The 24416-nt window shown below is 40.8% G+C and overlaps 1 protein-coding gene across 1 annotated transcript in view; it reads right to left on the bottom strand.

The window, feature by feature from the left end:
* Window positions 1–24416, bottom strand: part of LOC109415105 (putative 1-phosphatidylinositol 3-phosphate 5-kinase) — a 129430-nt gene that overhangs the window by 27402 nt on the left and 77612 nt on the right. Inside the window, exons 4-8 of the mRNA XM_029873130.2 lie at window positions 21742–22476; window positions 20680–21444; window positions 8609–10034; window positions 8444–8540; window positions 7788–8206 (exon numbers count right to left, since the gene is read on the bottom strand). Coding sequence (XP_029728990.2) covers window positions 7788–8206; window positions 8444–8540; window positions 8609–10034; window positions 20680–21444; window positions 21742–22476 — 3442 coding nt within the window. The remainder of the gene's footprint in view (window positions 1–7787; window positions 8207–8443; window positions 8541–8608; window positions 10035–20679; window positions 21445–21741; window positions 22477–24416) is intronic.

Below are 24416 nucleotides of genomic sequence, written 5' to 3'. Positions count from 1 at the left end.
TAGGATGTTGGAACTCTGTTAGATCTTAGAACTCGTGAATATACATCTATTAATGGGGTTGACCAAATTTTAAAGTGAGGAGGGGCAGGGGGAGGGGCTCCTGCATTTTTTTTATTACGTGGAAGGCCGACAGGGTACCCGGGTACCCACGAAATTGAAATGATCATGTCTCCGTCAATTTTTTATCGATTTTGGAAATTTTTTAGCTCATTCAGCTCAGAAACTCATCATCTATCGGAAAAATATTTGGTTAGACCGATCTAATCACCGTGGTTTTCAGAAAATCCATATTTTTGGGAGCATGTCCTTATACCATATTGAAACCCACATTGTTGAGGCTAGGATATCTTAAAGTGTTTATGGTCAACCATGGCCCCACGGAAAGCGTGTTCCGAAAACACAGTTTCAAAGTCAACACGTTTTATGATTCCAGGCCGGTCAGATATAGATTGGACCGGTCCAACCAAATACGATCTCGATAGATAATGAGTTTCTGAGTTGAATGAAGCAAAAACTTTTAAAATCGGTGGAAAAATCGCTGAGATATGATTATTTTCATTTCGTGGGTACCCGGGTACCCTGCCGGCCTTCTACGGGGGTTTTTTTGGCTGGCCACACTACGGTTAAATGTCCCAGAGAAAATAGGTAGAGAAGCGAAGAGTGAATTACCGTCTGAATGGCAACACTTTTTCTGTTTTGATTCCATCACTCGGATGTTGGCAACTGCCGGAAAACAGATTAATCCACATATCGAGGGCAGTGTCTTTCTCGTATACTCCATTAGAAAACTATTTATGGTGTTTATTTATTAACAGGGAATCATCTCAATTGTATCCCAAAATGAAACAATTTTCATCAATTTAAGGAGTCAATGTTATTTACAGTGATATTCATGATATTTAAACTTTTTGGTGAAACAATGTTTTAAATGATTGCAATACCTATCCTTAATTATACGAAAATCGTCAAGGTTTGTTGATTTTGTTCGATAGGATACCAGTTTAACGGTTCGATCCTGGGTTCGATAAGGTATTTTTGGCTTCACACTCTTCGCTTCTCTACCTATTTTCTCTGAAATGTCCATGTGCTCCCGGACCTTTACTCATTTTTGTGCAGCTCCATGGAAACGGAACAGTCAAACGTTTCCCGAGCCGCGGCCAAACAGTTGGCCACTTGGTAAGATAGGGTTGATTTTCGGGTTTTTTTTTTCAGCAAATAGCTGATTCCATATTCCAGCCGTTCCAAAAATGTGTGCTTTCCGCACATGGGAAGGCTTCATGCATCCGAACACAGGTATGAGTACGACCCATGCAACACATAAAATTTGCAGCATGTAAAGAGGGTCGATTTGAGAGCGACCAACACAGCCGCTGTGTCGGTGTGAGTTAGCGTGTTGACAAAGGCAGAGAAAAACTGTTTTGTTTTGCTCGTCACGTTTCTTTCGCGTTCGCCAATTTTTTGTGATTCTGCTGACGGTTCTGTCGATGCTACGCTATCCGGATAGCTTCCGCGTGTGAAAGAGAGCTTGTTCTGCGAAAATTTTAATAGAAAGAAATGAATTTCGCAAAATTTAATAATTTAGTTGCAACATTTGACAAGTTTTTGCAATTAAAAAGCAATCAAATGTCAAATTTGTGCTGTCAGTGCATTTCGATGCACTTAAGTGTCAAAATAACGTTGCAAGTAGCGAATGGCATTCGATCGTTGCAATGTAAACATGTTGCAACGAGCAAATGGCCGCTGTATTGTCAAGCACTAGCCGTAGTCGTTACATTTCTGTGACCTTTGTTGCTGGCAGATACAGTGGAAAGTATGTCTTAATACGCATACAATACAATTCACGTCTCAACATAATATGTGATTAGTAGAATTAAATGTAACAATGGACTACCCGCTTGGCGCACACCCACAGTTGATCAGCAGGAGTAAATCCATTTTATTTTGTATGGTGAAAAGCATCTAAACTTGAATTACTTGAAATAGAAAGCTTTTACTGAAAAAATATTTGGTAGGCTTAATAGTAGTCACCATTGTGCACAGCCACTACCAAATATTTTTTCGAATAATGTATTCCACTTCGATAAATTTGCCTTTAGATGCTATTCGCCATACAATATTTTTGCGATTTACTTTTAGCGATTTTTCGTTCATAGAAGCTAGCGCCACATTGGTCGATGCGGAGAGTAGGAAAACAGCCGATGTAGTTAATTCATTTATGCAGGTTCATTTTGGATTTCGGTCTAGCGGTCTATTATACTGGAATGTTTTTAACACTGTCTATTATAGGTACAGTGCTGGCAACAACTTACACTCAACGAGTTACATTCAGATTAGTTTTCTGTTACATTGCACCACTACTGTGAGAGACATACACGGAGAAACTAAAAAACTCAAAATTAGGTACTTTTAAACTCAATTTTGAGTTCTTTTTCATCTCCCTTTTCATGCGCTCTTTCTATTGTTGTCAGAGAGTGAAGAGAGAAACACCCCAACTTTTGCAGTTCCGTGCGTCAAGCCAAAATTGAGTTTCTAGCACAGTACTCAAATTTGAGTGAATACAACCTAGTCAAAATTTCGGTTGGGTTGAAAAAACTTAAAATTAGGTATTTTTTTCACATGGAAGCAAGCGGGAACAACCCAACAAAAACATCGATTCCATCAACTCAAAATTGGCTTGACGCACGCAACCCCGAAGTTGGGTGGAAAGAACTCACTTTTGGGTAGTTTCGTCTCTCCGTGTAGGCAATGAATTACCTACATCGGCTGTTTTCCTACTCTCCGCATCAACCAATGTGGCGCTAGCTTCTATGCGCGAAAAATCGCTAAAAGTAAATCGCAAAAATATTGTATGGCGAATACAATCTAAAGGCAAATTTCTCGAAGTGGAAAACATTATTCGAAAAAATATTTGGTAGTGGTTGTGCACAATGGTGACCACTATTAAGCCTACCAAATATGTTTTCGGGAAAAGCTTTCTATTTCGAGAAATTCAAGTTTAGATGATTTTCGCCATACAAAATAAAATGAATTTACTCCTGCTGATCAACTGTGGGCGCGCGCCAAGCTGGTAGTCCATTACTTAATAATTAAAATGTATCATCAATGTTGACATAGATTTACTAAACGAGGCATTTAACCAAATATTTCTCGCGTTCAGTATCATACAGGCGTATCTACAATAATCGATTTCTCTTCATCGATTTTTGCTTCAGATTACTAAGGGAAATACGACCAATATTCTGATGATCTCTCGGTGTATTTCGGTAAATGACGACTAGGAATAGCTTGTAAAACAACAAAAACAACCGAAAATGGTTTACCATACATACATACATACATTTATTTGTTCAACATCATTAAGACAAGACATAATCAACAATAGTACGCCACAATACTCGGTTTGTGGCTGCCGCTCTCCATCCTCGGTCGCGCCCAATGCTCGCCAAGTCACGCTCCACCTGGTCCGCCCATCGTGCTCTCTGCGCTCCACGCCTTCTTGTGCCAACCGGATCCGTTGCAAACACCAGCTTTGCAGGGTTGTTGTTCGGCATTCTTGCAACATGCCCTGCCCAACGTATCCTTCCGGCTTTGGCCACCTTCTGGATGCTGGGTTCGCCGTAAAGTGCAGCGAGCTCGTGGTTCATCCTTCTCCGCCACACACCGTTCTCCTGCACACCGCCGAAGATCGTTCTTAGCACGCGTCGCTCGAAAACTCCGAGTGCTTGCAGGTCCTCCTCGAGCATGGTCCATGTCTCGTGCCCGTAGAGGATCACCGGTCTTATTAGCGTTTTGTACATGGTGCATTTGGTGCGTGGGTGAATCTTTTTAGACCGCAGTTTCTTCTGGAGCCCGTAGTAGGCCCGACTTCCGCTGATGATGCGCCTCCGAATTTCTCGGCTCACGTTGTTGTCAGCCGTCAGTAAGGATCCGAGGTAGACGAATTCCTCCACCACCTGGAAAGTATCCCCGTCTATCGGGTGTACAGTTCTGCCACCGTTCCAAATGTTCTAGCGATAATGTCCATGTCGTCCGCAAAGCACACAAATTGACCGGATTTTGTGAAAATCGTTCCCCGGCTGTTGAGCCCGGCTCGTCGCATCACACCTTCCAGCGCGATGTTGAAGAGTAGACATGAGAGTCCGTCACCTTGTCGCAGTCCCCGGCGAGATACGAATGAACTGGATAGTTCACCCGAAACTCTTACGCAGTTTTGCACACCGTCCATCGTTGCTTTAATCAGTCTAGTCAGCTTCCCAGGAAAGCCGTTTTCGTCCATGATTCTCCATAGCTCTGCGCGGTCGATACTATCGTATGCCGCTTTGAAGTCGATGAACAGGTGGTGCGTTGGGACCTGGTATTCACGGAATTTCTGGAGGATTTGCCGTACGGTAAAGATCTGGTCCGTTGTCGAACTCATTTGTTTTAGGTGACAGACGACGGAAGATGATCTGGGATAGCACTTTGTAGGCAGCATTCAAAATAGTGATCGCCCTGAAGTTCTCACATTCCAAATGGTCGCCTTTCTTGTGAATGGGGCAGATTACCCCTTCCTTCCACTCCTCCGGTAGCTGTTCGGTTTCCCAGATCCTGACTATCAGCCGATGCAGACAGGTGGCCAACTTTTCTGGGCCCAACTTGATGAGTTCAGCTGCGATACCATCCTTACCAGCTGCTTTGTTGGTTTTGAGCTGGTGAATGGCATCCTTAACTTCCCTCAGCGTGGGAGTTGGTTCATTTCCGTCATCCGCTGCACTGGCGACGTCGTTTCTTCCGTTGCCGTGGGCTCCCGTGCCTACGTTCTCCACGCCGTTCAGGTGCTGATCGAAGTGCTGCTTCCACCTTTCGATCACCTCACGTCCGTCCGTCAAGAGGGCTCCGTCTTTATCCCTGCATATTTCGGCTCGCGGCACGAAGCCGTTGCGGGATGCGTTGAGCTTCTGATAGAACTTCCGTGTTTCTTGGGAACGGCACAGCAGTTCCATTTCTTCACACTCCGCTTCTTCCAGGCGGCGCTTTTTCTCCCGAAAGAGGCGGGTCTGCTGTTTCCGCTTCTGTTTGTAACGTTCCAAGTTCTGTCGAGTCCCTTGCTGCAGCATTACCGCCCTCGCTGCGTTCTTCTCCTCCAAAATCGTTCTGCACTCTTCGTCGAACCATTCGTTCCGTCGATTCCGTTCCACGTACCCGATGGTGCTCTCGGCTGCGTCGTTGATGGCTGCTTTCACTGTACTCCAGCAGTCCTCTAGAGGGGCCTCATCGAGCTCGCCCTTGTCTGGCAACGCGGCTTCGAGATTCTGCGCGTATGCTGAGGCGACATCCGGTTGCTTCAGTCGCTCTAGGTTGTACCGTGGCGGTCGCCGGTACCGTACATTGTTGATGACGGAGAGTTTTGGGCGCAGTTTGACCATCACCAGATAGTGGTCGGAGTCGATGTTGGCGCCACGATAGGTCCTGACGTCGATAATGTCGGAGAAGTGCCGTCCGTCAATCAGAACGTGGTCGATTTGAGATTCCGTCTGCTGTGGTGATCTCCAGGTGTAACGATAAGGGAGGCTGTGTTGGAAAAAGGTGCTACGTATGGCCATATTTTTGGAGGCGGCGAAATCAATGAGTCGTAGGCCGTTTTCGTTCGTTTGCTGGTGGGCGCTGAACTTACCAATCGTCGGTCTGAATTCCTCCTCCTGGCCTACCTGAGCGTTCAAATCTCCTATGATGATCTTGACGTCGTGGCTTGGGCAGCGATCGTACTCGCGTTCGAGCTGCGCGTAAAATGCGTCCTTGTCATCATCAGTGCTTCCGGAGTGTGGGCTGTGCACGTTTATTATGCTGAAAATGAAGAATCGGCCCTTGATCCTCAACCTGCACATTCTTTCGTCGATCGGCCACCAACCGATCACGCGCCTCTGCATATCACCCATCACGATGAAAGCTGTTCCCAGCTCGCGTGTGTTGCCGCAGCTCTGGTAGATGGTATGATTACCTCTAAACGTTCGCACCATGGATCCTGTCCAACACACCTCCTGCAGCGCTACGATGCCGAACCCGCGGTCCTTCAGTAGATCGGCGAGTATGCGGGTGCTCCCAATGAAGTTGAGAGATCGGCAGTTCCACGTACCGAGTTTCCAATCGCAAGTCCTTTTTGTTCGCTGGGGTCGTTGCCGTTGGTCTCGGTTCGTATTATTCTGTTGCTGATTTTCCGTTACAATGGTTTTTTACGGCTGGCTCGTAGGGCCTGACACCAACCCCCTACTTTCCGGAGGACCATAGTGCACAGTTGAGCTTAGAGTCCTTCCCTGGCACTCGGACGTAGATCAGCCGCCCCTAACATGGGGATCAGACGCTGTTGTGAGCCGCTCCTCCTGGAGAACAGACGCTCAGGTTTGCCGAAGCAAACCCCCCCTTCCCTGTCAGCCTACGACCAAAGTTCCCACCGGGGTTGGTTACCCGATCTTCCCTAAGGTTGCTCATAGTTTCCGGCCGGTACCGCGTGGAGGTAGGGATAGGAGTTGCTGGGCAGAGGCTAGTGGATCACAATGGGATCTGAATTGCGCAGCATACCCAGCCTTTACCGTGCCAAAAAATGGTTTACCGGCCAAGTCATTAATCAAAGAGGAAATCGATGAAGAGAAATCGATGCATGATACTGAACGCGAGAATTTATTTCAGATATAAAATTAGGTAGTAGGACGAGACTTTTATTTTTAGAAAATTAGTTTTCAATGTTAATTATGGAAAAGTTGCACATTTTATAACGCTCCTGGAGATGCCCTGAAGATGACCGAGATGCAGTTCTAGATGCATTTCATAACTCCCATACATTTTATGACGCTCCTGGAGATGCCCTAACGTTTTTTGTTTTGTTCCATATTTTTGTATTTTTTTGTTAGAAGTGAGCACACATGAAAACAAAAAGTACGGGATCAATCCGTGTCAATTGCTTGTTTTCAAATAGGATGAATATGGGAGCGTGAGATTACTGATGGCACACATGCCCTATTTATCTAAACGCTCCCGTCAAAATCCCAATTTTTTCATTGCTATCTCTGTCACTCTTGAAGAGGCTCCATTTAAAAATACCCATTTACGAGTTGGGCCGCCGAACTTCAAAACGGATATTTTTAAATTAATCATAAATGAATCATAGCAAATCAATCATAGCAAAATAATTTCTTCAGAACATCCTCAGAAAAATAACATCCCAATGGCATATTTTGCAAACATAACTTATTTTGTTATTGATGAGTTATTCTGAATATATTTTGTTTAAAGAGAATATTGATGTAGAGCAAATCTTGTTATTGTTGGGAAAAAGAGCTAGAAGAACAAAAAAAATAATAACTCACTTTGTTCCAGAAGAAAAGTAAATAATAACTTAATCAATAATAAATCAAACTAAGAACAAAACATTTCTGAACTTACTAGTTTTTTTTTCATTCATAAGAACAAAATTTACAATTATGATGATCTCTTTTGAAATAACTTATTTTATACTTACTTTGTTCTCAATAACTCGATAGCAACTTATTCTGTTATTTTTCATTTTCAAATAGTTTGTCCTTGGTTTGTTCTTATAAGGATAACATTAATTATTATTGAGTTATTTTCCGGTAGAAAGTCAGTTATTATTTTTGTTCTTTTAGCTCTTATTCCGAACAAACCAACAACAAATTTTGCCATTCAGCTATTCATTTTTAATGGCAAAATTTGATCTATATAGTGTTTCATACAGTTACAGACCCATCTTGACCAAGTAACGCTAAAAAATAATAATATTATAGCACATTACTTACTCTTTCCTTCGAACCGTAACCTTGAATACCCCGAAAATTTTAGCCAGCAAAGTGGGTTGTTGCCTCGTCGAGCACTGCGTCAAATATTCGAAATAGTTCGGCGCAAAGTTCTCAAAGATAGAGATATCCGTTTTGGACATTTCTTTCAGCACAAACCGGTCGTCGATGGTTTTGCTGAATTTCGATCCACTTTTACCACCACGTGCCTCCCATACCACACTCCGACAAAGCGATCGGGCGAACATTCTTCTGATCATGTTGACATCTTCCTCGGTATTTCTTGTATCGCTTGGTACTCTGCATGTCGTTTTTTTGTTTATTGAATCAGCTGACTCGTTTGACGCATTAAGTAAATTGCATCGCAGACTGTCGAATTCCTTTGCGTAGTACACTTTACAAGTAATACTACAAGAGGAATCCTGATTGGAAAAAATAACAAAATTAATTTTAAACATGTAAGTGCGTAGACCTAAGGGGCTGTCCATTAATTACGTAAGGGTTTATGGGAGGAGGAAGGGGGGGTTTGAGAAATCATGTGCGCCATACAAAACATTTTAGATTTTCATACAAAAAATCTTTCAAGAGGGGGAGGGAGGGGGGCGGTAATCATGAAATTTTCCTTACGTAATAAATGGACAGCCAAAGTTATAATTTACCTGAAAATTAACTTCCACATGCGAATTATTTTTACTTTTCTTGCAGTCTACACTATCTGACTTGGCATATCCAGAGTCATCCACTTCAGGATTCGATCTTAAATATAAAACGTATGCATTATTAGATATATAAACATTGATGGTGTAACTTGTGTTATAACCTACCCCACGTCTAATGACTTGCGCTTTAGATGAGGACTTTGCTCATTCATATTGCCAGAATAGAGATTGTCTAACGTTTTTTTGTAGTCTACCGATACTAAGCAGTAAGCTATACAAGAAGCCAGATCCTGATCAACAACGACAACGGGAAATAATCCACATTTAAGGCAATGATGCTCGTTATTTGGTAACGGAGAACTTAAAAAGTGTGTGTTTTCAGAGGAAGACAAGAAGTGGCTTAAATAACCTTTAACACTTTTTCGATCTCCTTCTTTCATATTTTTGTCATCTATTCTCATGCCATCCGCCACTGATTCTTGAGAAGAAGCTTCTGCATTTACTTCGCTCGCTATTGCAGTAACATTCGATTGGTTAGCGTCGTTATCTTTAGCAAGATCCAAATATTCCGTAGCTATGGTGCCGTTATCAATACTCATTACTGTGGATTTCGTTGGATTAGATTTGCTCTGGACTGTAATATCATGCAGTTTAGCTTCCCAATCTTCTATTGTTTCAGCCATCGTTTTCTTAAGCATCAACATTGCATCTTCTACAGATTCTGATGAAACTATCTCCTCTGTCAAAAGTGTTTGCACAGCTTCAACGCGTTGTTTGAAGTAGACTTGGTCTTGATTAGCCTTTTTCTTCAGTCTTGAAAAGGTATCCGTGTCAGCTGATAGTTCTGCCAACTTGTCGAAAATTTTAGCATACACTTCATATCCTTTCATAGCGAAATGTTTTACTTCCTCGACAATTTGCTGTGTGTCACAAGTTTTCAAATTTTTCAGTCGAACAATCATAGCAGGTAAGTTGATTTCCCATACATCAATGGGACTATACATGAAACTGGCAACGATTCCCTTATAAGAAAACTGTTGTACATGATCTCGGTGCAGAGAATGATCACATTTGCAGTGACTCTCTATCTCTCGCCGTTTATAGGAATGACCATGAAATCTCAATTCCAAATACTTTGCAAACGAATAACACCACGTATCGTTTGCCATCGGGGCTGGTTTGGTTGCTTCATTACAAACAGTACATTTCGAAGTGATCAGTATAGTTCCTGTGTCGACTTTGCTCACATCTTCACTCAACTTAACATGCACGCAGCCATTTGAATGTACATACCGTCGTACGTGATCCATCATTGGCAAATTGCATGATTTACAGATGTATGAACTACGGAAGCAATACCGTTCTAAAAACTCTCCAAGCATGATGTCGTTTTGCCCATAAAACTGCATGTTTAGAAACGAAGGTTGTGCACAAAAAGATGAAGGCGCATTAGGATTATAATAGAAACTGCAAAATAAGACAGGTAACTGTTGATGATTTACTAAATCCAAAGCGTCTTTGTTAGTGTATTCTTCGATCGATTTTTGCGGAAGTGTAGTAATGCGTCTTTTACGAACCGTTGATTTTTGCACTTGAAATAAAAAGAGAGAAATGACACATGGTAAGAAATCAGCTTATATGTAGGGTAAACGTACCAATAGTGGTGCTATTAGTAGCTCCATGTAGTAAAATAATTGAATAAAATTGATAATAATTAAGATAAGGATAAGTATTCATATTCTGAACTAGACAACTTTTTTTTAGCTAGGTTTCTAGCACTCTGAATAGAGTTGAAACCTCTACACTAGACCCAAAGATAGAAAAGAGTACGTAATCTTTCAGAAGCAGTTTGCCAGCCGTACGCGGAAAATGATATCCATTAAGACACTGTTGCAAACTGACTCAGAAAGTTACGGTAGAAGATTGGAAAGTTTTCAATTGGTCAGTCAGTCAGGATTTGCCTATGTAGTGTTATGGTCACACAATTTGTGTTTGTCTTCTTGTTTGATTTTGTGGTATGGTTCTGTTCAGTATGTATTTATCCTCGTTAACCCTTTCCTTCCCACGACTTTGAACGACTATATCTATGCCAAAAAAGCGTTTCCGAAAAAAGTCGTAGAACAAAAGTTATTGCAAATTGACTAAATTTTTCGAAATCAATTAAAAAAATTTTGGTTGTATACCAATAGGTTTTTGTTTGTTTATCAATAGTTCAACTATTGAAACAAGTAGTAAGTAGTTGGGTTAACCTAATGAGGTTATAACCATATTTTAAAAATTATTGCATCATATTTATCTAATTTCGATTGTCCGGAGTTCGTCGAAAATCGATCTAGAGCAACCATGGGAAGTAGAGGGTTAAGTCAGTATGTCAAAATAGAGTCAATCCTGGGTCAAATTGTTTTCTTGATTTCGCTAATCGTTTTCTACTTCTCTGTGTTCATCTCTTGTGTCCTTAAATTATCATCGATCCAAAACCCACAGAAACATGTAGGGTGGGGCGGGGCAAGATGGGTCACCTAAGGATGGATCACTATAACTTTGTAAATACAAATCGTATTGGTTTGTATTCGTCCGCTACTTTTTAATACACTAGTTAGTTATGCTAAAAGTCGATAAAAAGTTCATTAAATACAAAATATAATGTTAAACAAGCAGTTTTAAAAAGTGATTGTTTTTGGGCCGTGAAAAAAGTGCGGGGCAAGATGGGTCACCTTTTAAGTAATTCACATTTTCTCAACGAAAAACGTCAAAATATAAGATTTGTTCCGCATTCATATATACTCCGTATCCATACTGAGTAAACAAGAGCTACTAGTAAACATTTTATAAATTTATTTGGAAAATAAAAAACTTTACAATTTGAGTGATCCTAAGGCGACTTGAAAATCGATGTTTTCACTAAAAAATTATCATAATTTTATGTTATAATTTTGAGCTTTCATTCCGCTTGATTGAAGTCATTTATGAGATAGTCTTGTAATAAAAAATAAATAACTTTTGAATGCTCCAAAAATACGTTCAAAATTGAAGGTGACCCATCTTGCCCCGCGGCCGTTTATATGGAGATTATATGGCATGTATCGCGTGATACATGCCATATAATCTCCATACGATGGTTGCTCGCCGCGTGACGTGAAAATCGTTGTCGGCGACATGAACGCGCAGGTAGGAAGGGAGGAAATGTACAGACCGGTAATCGGGCGAAACAGCCTGCACGCCGTAACGAATGATAACGGCCAGCGATGCGTAAACTTTGCAGCCTCCCGTGGTATGGTAGTCCGAAGCACCTTCTTTCCCCGCAAAGATATCCACAAAGCCACCTGGAGATCACCCGACCACCAAACAGAAAACCAAATCGACCACGTTCTAATCGACGGTAAATTCTTCTCGGATATAACCAACGTCCGCACTTACCGCAGTGCGAATATAGATTCGGATCACTACTTAGTCGCTGTATGCATGCGCTCAAAACTTTCGACAGTTATCACCACGCGTCGAAGTCGAACGCCGCGGCTCAACATCGAGCAACTTCGTAACGTAGAAGTGGCTCAAGACTACGCGCAGCAGTTAGCAGTGGCCCTACCAACGGAAGAGCAGCTTGGCGCAGCTACACTTGAAGATGGCTGGAGGGACATCCGATCCGCCATAGGTAGTACCTCGGCTACAGCACTAGGCTTCGCGACTCCGAATCACAGAAACGACTGGTACGACGGCGAATGTGAACAGTTGAAAAACGAGAAGAATGCAGCATGGGCGAGAATGCTGCAACACCGTACGAGAGCGAATGAGGCACGTTACAAACAGGCGCGGAACAGGCAGAACTCAGTCTTCCGGATGAAGAAGCGCCAGCAGGAAGAAAGAGATCGCGAAGCGATGGAAGAGCTGTACCGCGCTAAGGACACACGAAAGTTCTACGAGAAGCTGAACCGCTCGCGCAGAGGCTTTGTGCCACAAGCCGACATGTGCCGAGATAATCACGGGAATATCCTCACGAGCGAGCGTGAGGTGGTCGACAGGTGGCGGCAGCATTACGATGAGCACCTCAATGGCGACGTTGCAAGTACCGAAGGTGGCGTGGTAACAGATCTAGGAGTATGTGCACAGGACGAAAGACTTCCGGCCCCTGACCTTCAAGAGATTGAGGAGGAGGTTGGCCGGTTGAAAAACAACAAAGCCGCTGGAGCAGATCAACTACCAAGCGAGCTTCTAAAATACGGTGGAGAAGCACTGGTGAGAGCACTACACTGGGTCATTACCAAGATTTGGGAGGAGGAAGTATTACCGGAGGAATGGATGGAAGGTATCGTGTGTCCCATCTACAAAAAGGGCGACAAGTTGGATTGCGGAAACTACCGCGCGATCACACTACTGAGCGCTGCCTACAAGATACTCTCCCAAATTTTATGCCGCCGTCTATCACCGATTGCAAGAGAGTTCGTGGGGCAATATCAGGCTGGATTCATGGGTGAACGCGCTACAACGGACCAGATGTTCGCCATCCGCCAGGTGTTGCAGAAATGCCGCGAATACAACGTGCCCACACATCACTTGTTCATCGATTTCAAATCGGCATATGATACAATCGATCGAGAACAGCTATGGCAGATTATGCACGAATACGGATTCCCGGATAAACTGATACGGTTGATCAAGGCGACGATGGATCGAGTGATGTGCGTAGTTCGAGTATCAGGGACACTCTCGAGTCCCTTCGAATCTCGCAGAGGGTTACGGCAAGGTGATGGTCTTTCGTGCTTGCTGTTCAACATTGCTTTGGAGGGTGTAATAAGAAGAGCGGGGATAAACACGAGTGGGACGATTTTCACGAAGTCCGTTCAGCTGCTTGGTTTCGCCGATGATATTGATATTGTTGCTCGTAAATTTGAGACGATGGCGGAAACGTACATCCGACTAAAGAGGGAAGCCAGGCGAAACGGATTAGTCATTAATGTGTCGAAGACAAAGTACATGATGGCAAAGGGCTCCAGGGAGGAATCACCGCGCCCGCCACCCCGAATTCATATCGACGGTGATGAAATCGAGGCGGTTGAAGAATTCGTGTACTTGGGCTCACTGGTGACCGACGACAACGACACCAGCAGAGAAATTCAGAGGCGCATTGTGGCAGGAAATCGTGCCTACTTTGGACTCCGCAGAACTCTACGATCGAATAAAGTTCGCCGTAACACGAAGTTAACCATCTACAAAACGTTGATTAGACCGGTCGTCCTCTATGGGCACGAAACATGGACCCTACGTGCAGAGGACCAACGCGCCCTTGGAGTTTTCGAACGAAAGGTGTTGCGTACCATCTACGGCGGAGTGCAGATGGAAGACGGGACTTGGAGAAGGCGAATGAACCACGAGCTGCATCAGCTGCTGGGAGAACCAACCATCGTCCATACCGCGAAAATCGGGAGGCTACGGTGGGCGGGTCACGTCATCAGGATGTCGGATAGCAACCCGACTAAAATGGTTCTCGAGAGTCATCCGACCGGTACAAGAAGACGTGGAGCGCAGCGAGCTAGGTGGGTCGACCAAGTGGAGGACGATCTGCGGACCCTACGCAGAGTGCGGAACTGGAGACAAACAGCCATGGACCGAGTGGAATGGAGGCGGCTACTATGTACAGCAGAGGCCACCCCGGCCTTAGCCTGACCGGTAAGGTAAGTATGGCATGTATCGCATAAGAAATATGGCTAAAAACCATTTTATTTTTTATTTCCAATGAGAGTAAATAATTTTTCAATCAATGTCCCAAACTTTTGTATATTCATGCTGGTCATCTAACAAAATTATTAACATAACCAAAACATGAGTAATGCGCCCGAAAATGGCACTGACCCATCTTGCCCCGCGACCCATCTTGCCCCTAACTGAACTTCTGATATTTTTCTGTTGGTGTCATAATACCATCTGATAAACAAAAATACGCCAAGTTGGTTAATTGATTGCAATAAAATTTTAAAATAATTAAGATTGCTTGTCTATTATGTATTCATCCCACTACAAATACTATGAAAAATATTCAAATTCGTTCAATTGTCCTATCGGTCCTACCTAGATAAACCATGTCATTTTCTCAAGTGTAGCGTAGAAATGTCAACCTAGTCATATAAAAGTAACGTTGTTCAGTTAATAAAAGCAGTCAGTTTTTGTCCAAAATGTCACGTCGAACGTATTGACGTCAACAATGCGTTTAAGTGTTCGCACGTTAGCTTCGAATCTATCAGCACAATTAAGTCCTTCCCACTATTAGTTCTTCGGTCGATTTTAATTGCTTTAAAGAAAATATGACCAACTAACATTGTAAAAATTCGAAAAAGCGATTATGACATCAATAAATTACTAATCAAAATCAACCGAGAAACGTGGGAAATAGAGCCCAAACAACATTTTGAAGTCTAGTTGAACTTGAACTTTGCTGTGGCTTTCGTTGAATGTAAACAGTTCAAAATTTTAAACATATTCGAAAAATGGTCTAGGCTCTGAAGCATCACACGACCAACACATTTTCAAAAAGTCACTATCGAAATGCAACTTTAACAAGGCGATAATGAAGATTATTATTCGAAGGCAATTCTGGATATCAAAACATAAAGCAACATTGCAACGCCTTTTCTGCAATGTGGCACTCCAACTTTGTACAATGATAGGAAAATTCGAACACCAAATGTTGTGGAACGATCATATGAAGTAGGTACTAAATCGAAGATCTTCGATACTAGCGTTGGGTAAAATATCAACAGTCTAAATAGGTAGTTCATCATTATTAATTTCCTTCTGCATCCGAAAAATTTACCGAGCGATTTCGCTTTTCCTGCTCAAATTTCAGCGGATGTTTTGTTGTTGTTACTTTATACTGCATATAACGGGCATTTCAAAATATCGGCGGCTTAAAATGACGTTTCCATTGGAAAGTCACTGGAATGATATGGGAAAATTCGTTAAGCTTGGCTTAGCGTAAGCCATCGCCTTCATTTGCTAAGCCGGTGTGAAGAAATGCAAATATTTAAACCTGGCTTAAAAATTTGACTTAACTTTAAGTGTGGTTTAAGATAAACCAGGCTTACGTCGTTAAGCCGGGTAGGTGAAGAAATCGGCCCTTAGAGCCGATTTCTTCACCCTGGCTTAGGCGTTAAGCTAGGTTTAACTATATGGGTAAGCTTGGCTTACGAGTTAAGCCGAGGTGAAGAAATCGGCCCTTAGCAATTAATTCAGAAACTTCAAAATTTCGCCAGTCGAGTCAAGTCCAAGACACTGAAGACGACCTTACAGTTGAGGTCGAAATACGTATCTGTCAAAGGATGCAAATTCTTAGTGGAATTCAAAGGAACCGTACTTAACCCTTTCCTTCCCACGACTTTGAACGACTTTATCCATGACAAAAAAGCGTTTCCAAAAAAAGTGGTAGAACAAAAATTTATGCAAATTGGCTAAATTTTTCGAAATCAATGAAAAAAATTTTGGTTGTAAATCAATAGGTTTTTGATTGTTTATCAATAGTTCAACTATTGAAACAAGTAGTTAGTAGTTGGTTTAATCTTATGAGGTTATAACCATATTCTAAAAATTATTGCATCATATTCATCTAATTCCGTTTGTCCGGAGTTCGTCAAAAATCGATGGTGCTCTAGAGCAACCATGGGAAGTAGAGGGTTAACCCGATTTTCTTTTTATTTAATGCCGTTTTTCTTTTTGATCCAGTTCCAACCTGGGTTGGAACTGGATGAGATCACAGTTTCAACCCCAACCCGACTTCGGTTTCGCTTGTACTAAAGTTTGTTTGTGTTTGTTTGACGTTTGTTTGTTTACACATTTTCCGCCAATCCAGTTCCAACCCAGGTTCAAAAAGAAAAACGGCATAAATTTTCACACTTTTGCTTCTTGGTTTGTGCTGTTGTGATGTTTTTACTTGTGAAATTTATTTTGACATGAGTTTTATCAATTTTAGGGTGGTATGGGGCGAGTTTATTTTTCATGGTTAATATAATAGGTATTTTTTTCCCTGAACTACAGAAGCTATCTGTAAGCAAGAATGAATGCTATTAATTTACAATACAAGAATTTACAATACAATCAGCTGGCAGACATACAGGAATGTACTTTTTTGAACAATTTTTATTAGTTTTGGTCGACTAATGCAAAGAAATGCACATGTTGCGAAGATTATTAAGGATTATTCAATAATGTAAATAATGATAATTACAAATTTTCAATGTATTACTAGTGATACACATGGTGCGCACTTATAATGTTAACTTACAAAATAAAATCACACTGGTGTTAAATTATGCGCACACATGGGGTGATTGCAAGATAGACTAACGTCAAATCATGTTGGTGTCTTTAGCACATATATCCCTTGCATTCCAACGAAAAATATTGCAGAAGACAGCTAGAAGATCCGACGCTTTATTTTTTGAAAACTTTTGATTCTGAGAATGGGTATATTGAAGCGACAGTGGAATTTGATGTTAAAAGTTAACATCAGAGACAAACAGACGTAACACCTTGAACGATTTTCATGGAAATCCATCGCCCAGTTCACACTACTATCGCCTGGTGGAAAAGTTGCACGAATCACTGTGTTGTGCAATATCGTCAACAGAAGGCACTAGTGTGAAATGTCAAACGCATAGAAAAACGATGCGCACGCCTCTGGTTGTGAAAGTCACAACTATGAAAATTTAAAATGATCGTTAAGGTGAAACATCAAGAAATCCCTTTCCAATATTGCATACAAACTTTAGAGGCACAAATCTGACGAAAGAAGCATCAAAGTAAGCCGCACTTGTTAATCCTGGCTTTGCTCACTTGCAAAAAGAGGCAGCTTTTCCAAATCGAGCGCATTTGTTTACGAATTTTCAAGATTGGTGCTCTTGAAAACGCGAGTAGGGGACCAAGTCGGCCATTGTGGAAGCCATGTTTGTGTTCTTTGAAGTTTCTCCTTAAAAGCGTGGTCGATGGAAATTTCGCAAGTGTTACGTCTGTTTGTCTGTGTTAACATTATGATTGAACACTCGTTTGTACCACTTCAATACATTGAAATTATGTAATTATCAAAGTGTATATGAAAGAATATACCTCCAGCAAGCTTTGGTACAAGCAGATGGAGGTGATCATTGCGATACACAAACGTGAGAGTGTTTTGGGTTGCATTTCTTTGCATTAGTCGACCAAAACTCATAAGAATTGTTCAAAAAGTAAATTCCTGTATGTCTGCAAGCTGAATTATTGTTGTATTGTAGACTAGCTGTCTCGGCAAACGTCGTACTGCCTGCCTACTATGTTTCTTGACATGCAGTCCTGGAAGAAAATGACCCACAAAATGGAATTTAAAATTTTCCCATTTTTGTTGCTTTCCCGGTCGATTTTTCAATTATTTTCCCGTACGAACACGTCGGAGGCCTGCACGAATGCAACAGTGAAAGAATTATGTCGATCTGTTGACCCGTTCCCGAGCCTATTCGTGACATACAAACACCATTCCATTTTTATTTATATAGATTAATAGCATTCATTCTTGCTTACAGATAGCTTCTGTAGTTTAGGGAAAAACTTACCTATTATATTAACCATGAAAAATAAAATCGTCCCATATCACCCAAAAATTGATAAAACTCATGTCAAAATAAATTTCACATGTCAAAAACATCAAAACAGTACAAACCAAGAAGCAAAACGTGTGAAAATTTGGCGAAATTTTTAAGTTTCAGAATTAATTGCTAAGTGGATCTTTTTTTCTGTCATACCCAATTTTAAAGCAATTTTCCCAATCTCATCAGAAATAAAATCTCAAAAACCAAATAATTTTAACACAGATTACTATAACAATGTAAAATGGATGAAGTGCATTCATTGAAAGATATATTTTATCATTTTTGCATGTAGTTTTCATTAGAAACTGTAATCACTATATGGTTGATCTTTTTTTGTGCCGGTCACTGTATGTAAAACTGTGAAAAATCTCCAAAAATGAAACACGCCTTCATTCGGAATCGAAACAAAAACCTTCGGATTGGAAAACCTCGAAAGTACCGCGACTGAGTCGTCAGTAGAAGCTTAACTGGTTTGCCTTTTGTTTGCAGTCCGACGCCATGTGACGATTTACAGTGTATCAAACAATTGTCCGTACAGCAATTTTTTGGTTTAAATAATTTTTCATTTAAATGATTATAATTATAATTATAATTATAATTATAATTATAATTATAATTATAATTATAATTATAATTATAATTATAATTATAATTATAATTATAATTATAATTATAATTATAATATTATAATTATAATTATAATTATAATCAAAGACGCTGAAATGTTGACCAATTATAATCCATATATTAAAGCTCCATTGATAAAATTTTGAGCGAGATCGAATAAGTTTTCTGAAAATTATAGAACTTTTAGTAAAACGTATAAAATTTTTGAATACATTATTGAAACATTATATCTCAATATGTACTTGATGAAACTTTTTCAATATTTTTCGTGTTACAGCTTATACCAAAGGCTTTCATATGCAGCTTCGTTTAAGGTTTTATATTTACTATGAAAAATCATGTATATGTTCAGAGTGTCATTTGGAAATTTGTCATATTTTGATCAATAAAAGTGCCAAGTGTTTTCAACTTTTTTAAACTCTCTTAATGATATATTTTTATACAGGACCTACTAAACTACATATGAAGAGTAGGTCCTATGGATTTTTCGTTCAGTTAATGCACTTTTATTGGTGGAAAACGATTGGCAGATGATATGTGCAAAATATGGTAAATTTTAAAACATCGTCAACTACATACGCGCAATTTTCATATTTTTTGTAGTGAATATAAAACTCCAAATATGGTTGCTATGAAAGCCCTAGGTTTAAGATGTAACACAAAAAAAATGAAAAAATTCCAATGTGTTAAAAAATCTCATAAGTTTCACTAAAAGTTCTATAACTTTCAGAAAACTTATTCGATCTCGCTCAAAATTTTACTAATGGAGCTTTAATATATGATTCATGATTGGTCAAATTTTCTTTCGTATCTGATTGACGCATGAAAAAGCTATTAACATTTGAATGAAAAATTATTTTGACAAAAAAATTGCTGTACGGATAATTGTTTGATACACTGTACTTGTTCGGGTTTCATCTTTGCAAAAGGAGACAAAAGAGAATAACAAAAACTAGGGGTGGGTAATGTCTGAGACATAACCGCAATGTTGACGTAGGACAAAGGCTGGAATGAAGTTCTGATTTGTTTATGTTGCAAGAAATGGAGAAAACAACAACATTGTTGCCCAAAGTTTTACTCAAACAGCATGAAATTAGACAAGGAATCATAATACCCTCGCTTTTTGCATCATTTCATTGCAGAAACGGAGAATTGATCTTCTCACCATACTAAAATTCAGCTCATTACTACAAATCTAGTACTTCACCGATCTGCCCTATTGAGACAACCGCTACCGACACTACACAGCTATCTATCGGGAAAATTGATGGTTAACTTCCAAACGAGCCCAAACAGCCCCAAATGGATGGCCTCCTTTCGCAGACTGATGTACGATGCTGCTGGCAGCTCGCTTCCCGAGTTGAGCCTGACACTACACAGCTATTTATCGGGAAAATTGATGGTTAACTTCCAAACGAGCCCAAACAGCCCCAAATGGATGGCCTCCTTTCGCAGACTGATGTACGATGCTGCTGGCAGCTCGCTTCCCGAGTTGAGCCTGATACCACCTTGCAAAACAACACTTCGCACAAGCAGGAAAATGAAAAACTCCACATAGGTATACGAGATCTATCGGGTGGTGAGACACGGAGCACACATCCGACTCGTTCAAATGGCCAAACGGGAATGTTGTGCTTATAGTTAGCGAACATCTATTTAATCTAAATGTTGTGGCTCTTACATTACATTACATTGCATTAGCCTGCACAGTACTTATGCACTTTCATCTGCTTCAGTTATAATGTTATATTCAACTAAGGACATACTACTGCCTCAACTTACTCTTATATTCACCTGTAATGTATACCACTCTTAAATCCATAACTACATGATAAATGAGTCTAGAATGCTAGAATAAAGTATCCGTGCAGAGGTTTGACCTCTTTTACCGTATCTCTTGAGTTAACATCATCGTTTTATTCTCTTTTTGAAGATCCAAAAGACACAAAATCAGCAAACGGGTTTACTCACCAGAATTTACAATAAAAGCTATCAAATACTCACTTTGCGATTGTTTTGGATATCGCCCACCAGAAGCTCGAAAACTCGCAAGAACGGTTTGCACTTCTTTACTCTCTACTGGAGACACAATTCTGTACTTGGTGAAATCATGCGGCGGCAAAAGTTCGACCGTTTCAGTTGGATCGGCGATGGTTCCCTCGATGGATACTTGTTTATCAAATGTCCGAACACTCCACTGTTTAGAATAATACAACTCGTTCGGGAAGAAACAACGCAAAGCACATTTACGACCATTTTCAGTCTCTAAGTACGGCAGTGGAAAGTTTAAGAATGGGCTAACCGATAAAATAGTGCTACTGAGAGCTGTTCTGAAACGATTATCAAAAGGCGTTTCCACGGCCAATGTTACAGAACTTTCTGATTCAAAAGCGCTCGGTGAAATATCCACAGCACGGAGAGGATCCGAAAAATCACGAACGTTTTCAATGTTGACGTTAACTTTTTTGTTTCCTTCGTCGGACTTCTTAGCAACGTTTGAATCCTTCTTCAGGCTGTCACTGCTGATTTTATATTCTTCGGAAGGACTCGGCTCTTTAGATTCAAATATACTCGATTTAGGAGAAGGAGGTCGAGCGTATTCGTCGCACAAGTACGACAACTCTAAGCGCCAGTTGTAACGAGCAAATAGGAGCAACGATATTATTTTCTTGATTTTCACCAATTCACTTTTGCTATCACCTCGCAATAGAACACAACAGCCACGAGGACTGTACGAACGCTCAAAACACATAAGCGTTTTTGATGATCCTAGAAGTAGAAAATAAAAAAAATGTAGTAACGACTTCTTTTTTTGAATGAAGGTGTTGTTTGTCGTTTTTTTATTTTTATTTTTTTTAATATAAGATTAAAAGGATAGTGGATTAGAGACGAACCAGCCGAGGGCTAAAAGTCGCTATAATAAAAATAAAAAAAAAGGATTGTGGATGTCTCAAAAGGCTGATTGAATTTTACTATTTTATATTTGACCTTCTGGGATTTGGTATTTTTTTTTACAAACGGCCTTTTGTGTTTCGGCCTTTTGAGGAACAACCGGATGATACATACCCTGCTCGTCAAAGAATGTTTGAATGTGGAATGTATCACATGTCCCTAGCCTGGGCTGGCAAACATTGGAATCTATGGATGTCAATATGTCACAATCCAAACAACGGGCAATCCTGTCCATCACACACAATTTTACATCCAGTACCAAAGTGATTCCACTGTTTCTTAGCATGTCCTGTGCTATTCCAGCTACATTTTTGTGCACCAGAACAATGTTTGGACCGAGGCTTAGGATTTTTGTGACCTTATTTCTGAGATAGTCTCGTTCTTGCAACATCAGCGTATCGAAACTGACAAATTTCCCTTCAACACGCTGGTATACAATGGCGCACTGGAGTAGCAATATCTTCGGCTTTTCGATACGTGACATCATTTGGCGATGAACAACGTTCTTGGTGAAGGCCACACCACCTAATATCCGACACTCTTTCCGTTTTCCTCCGGGCAACTTTTTGAAAAATACATAATTTCTGATATCCATCGCATCTGTCAAGCCACACAACTGTGGTCTCACGGTATTGGCCACACGAGCTGCAATCGGAATCAAGGTTTTTGCCCACGAAGGATCTAGGTTTTCGCTTCGAAGCAATTGACTCAGCAGAATTTCCTCATGCTCGCAGAACGACTCTAGTAGTGCTTTCGCGCCGGACGACAAATTGAGAGAATTTTCGATCTCTACCTCCCGGAAGTTAGAGTAGATTTGAAAATTATCAGGAGCGGTAGGAGGAATTATATCTGTAAAAGGAAAAAGAATGAAAAAAAATCAGTATATAACTACATAAATGCAATGCAATTACTACTTCACCCGACGTCTCCACTAGCCAGACATGTCTTGCCATTTTTTCTGGAAGAAACGTTTTGCGTGCTCGCCGATAGCATTTTTTTATGCCTCGGTCGATGCACAATAGGCTGCGGCTTATTTTCCAAAAGTTGTTGAAACCTGGAATTCGTAAGCTCTTTTGGATTCAAATGGCACAAAAAGGGAAACCTCTGAGTTTAAGCCAAAAATATTGAGATTTAGATGTCGCGCAATCGCTTCAAAGTCGAATTTTCGAGTAATAAAAAGGTGTTTTCACTTCAAGTGCCATAACTTTCTCAATTTTCAACCGATTTTCAATCTTTTTTTTATGAATTTCTCACGAATTAAATTACGAATAAACTCATAGAACATCATTTTTTTCCAAAGTCACGCAAAATATGAGCTTTTGAAGATTTAATCCATTTTTTTTCTTCTTTTTACAAAAATTTTTAACTTTAGAGTCCTATAACTTTTTACCAGTTTGACCAATTTTAAATTTTTTAGCTTGCTTTTGTAGATATTTTTGTTGCCTAAGAATGCTGTGAATAAACTATACCTTTAAAACAACGTTTCAAAATAGATAAATACCAAAAACCGTTCAGAAACATGTATTTTATTGGAAAAATCAGAATTTTGGCAAAATTTTAATAGTTTTCATGCTTAGTTTCGAGCTCAAAGTGAAAAAATTATACTAAATAATCATTAGGAAGTCTTAAAATTCAGTTTTTGGAGTGTTCTGAATCAAAAAATATTTTCATGTTCGAAATGCGAGAAAAAAAAGTATCACAAAAATGACTACTTTGATGAAAAGTTTGTTTAGGACAAAGATAGGTGTTTTGGTGGCGGACTGTATACACTTGGACCGACTACTTTTCGAACGCGAGAGAAATAATCTACACCGATTAACTTCGAAATAAACGTTTTATTAACTCAAATTACAATGGTTGTATTTTTCTTCCCGACCGCGTGTGTTCAATTCGCGAACGCAATGGAACTGAGTGATGAAACAAAAAAGCAAAAACAAAACGGAAAAAATACCCATAGTAAAATAGATGTGCGCGTAAGCGCGGGGGGTCCACTGATACCCGAACATCCTCCCCGCCCTGAGGCCGCTGGGCTCAAGCAGATGGTAGAATGCATAGCTTGTGGATTGGTCGTTGGTATAGAGCTTGTCCTCGTCGCAAAGTCACTGTCCGTACTATGCCTGTCGGATCGGCATGTACCTGCACCACCCTGGCCAGCTCCCATTGGGCAGGCGGAGCATTGTCATTTTTTACCAATACTAGCTGATCCACTTGAACGTTTGGCTTGGTAGTTCGCCACTTGGCCCGTGGCTGGAGACTCGAAAGATACTCGTCCTTCCAACGATTCCATATGATGGCTGTCTTCTGCTGTATTTGCTGCCACTGTTCCAACCGGTTGGCTGGTACTTTCTTCAAGTCTGGTTCTGGAATGAGGTTTACTGGCTGCCCGATCAAAAAATGACCCGGCGTCAGAGCTTCACAACTGTCCGGATCGGTCGACAAAGCACAGATGGGCCTGGAATTCAGGCACGCTTCAGTTTGGCAGAGAATTGTCGACAAGTCCTCAAATGTCAACGCTTCGGTTCCGAGTTCTGCCACTAGATGCCACTTCGCACTTTTTACGGCGGCTTCCCATATACCGCCCATATGGGGCGCGGACGGCGGGATAAACGTCCACTTGATCCCGATGTTCGACAGAAACCGACTTGTTTCCTTATCGTGGGCACGCACTTGCTCAAGAAGTTCTTGCAGTGTGCGGTCAGCGCCAATGAAATTGGTCCCATTGTCTGACCAAATCTCAGTTGGGTATCCACGCCGAGATATAAAACGCTTTAACGTGCCCAGAAATGTGT

The sequence above is a fragment of the Aedes albopictus genome, chromosome 2 (genome assembly GCF_035046485.1).
Source record: "Aedes albopictus strain Foshan chromosome 2, AalbF5, whole genome shotgun sequence".
Classification (NCBI taxonomy): Eukaryota; Metazoa; Arthropoda; class Insecta; order Diptera; family Culicidae; genus Aedes; species Aedes albopictus.
The sequence above is the reverse complement of the archived record's forward strand: the minus strand, read 5'-3'. Positions and strand labels throughout refer to the sequence as shown.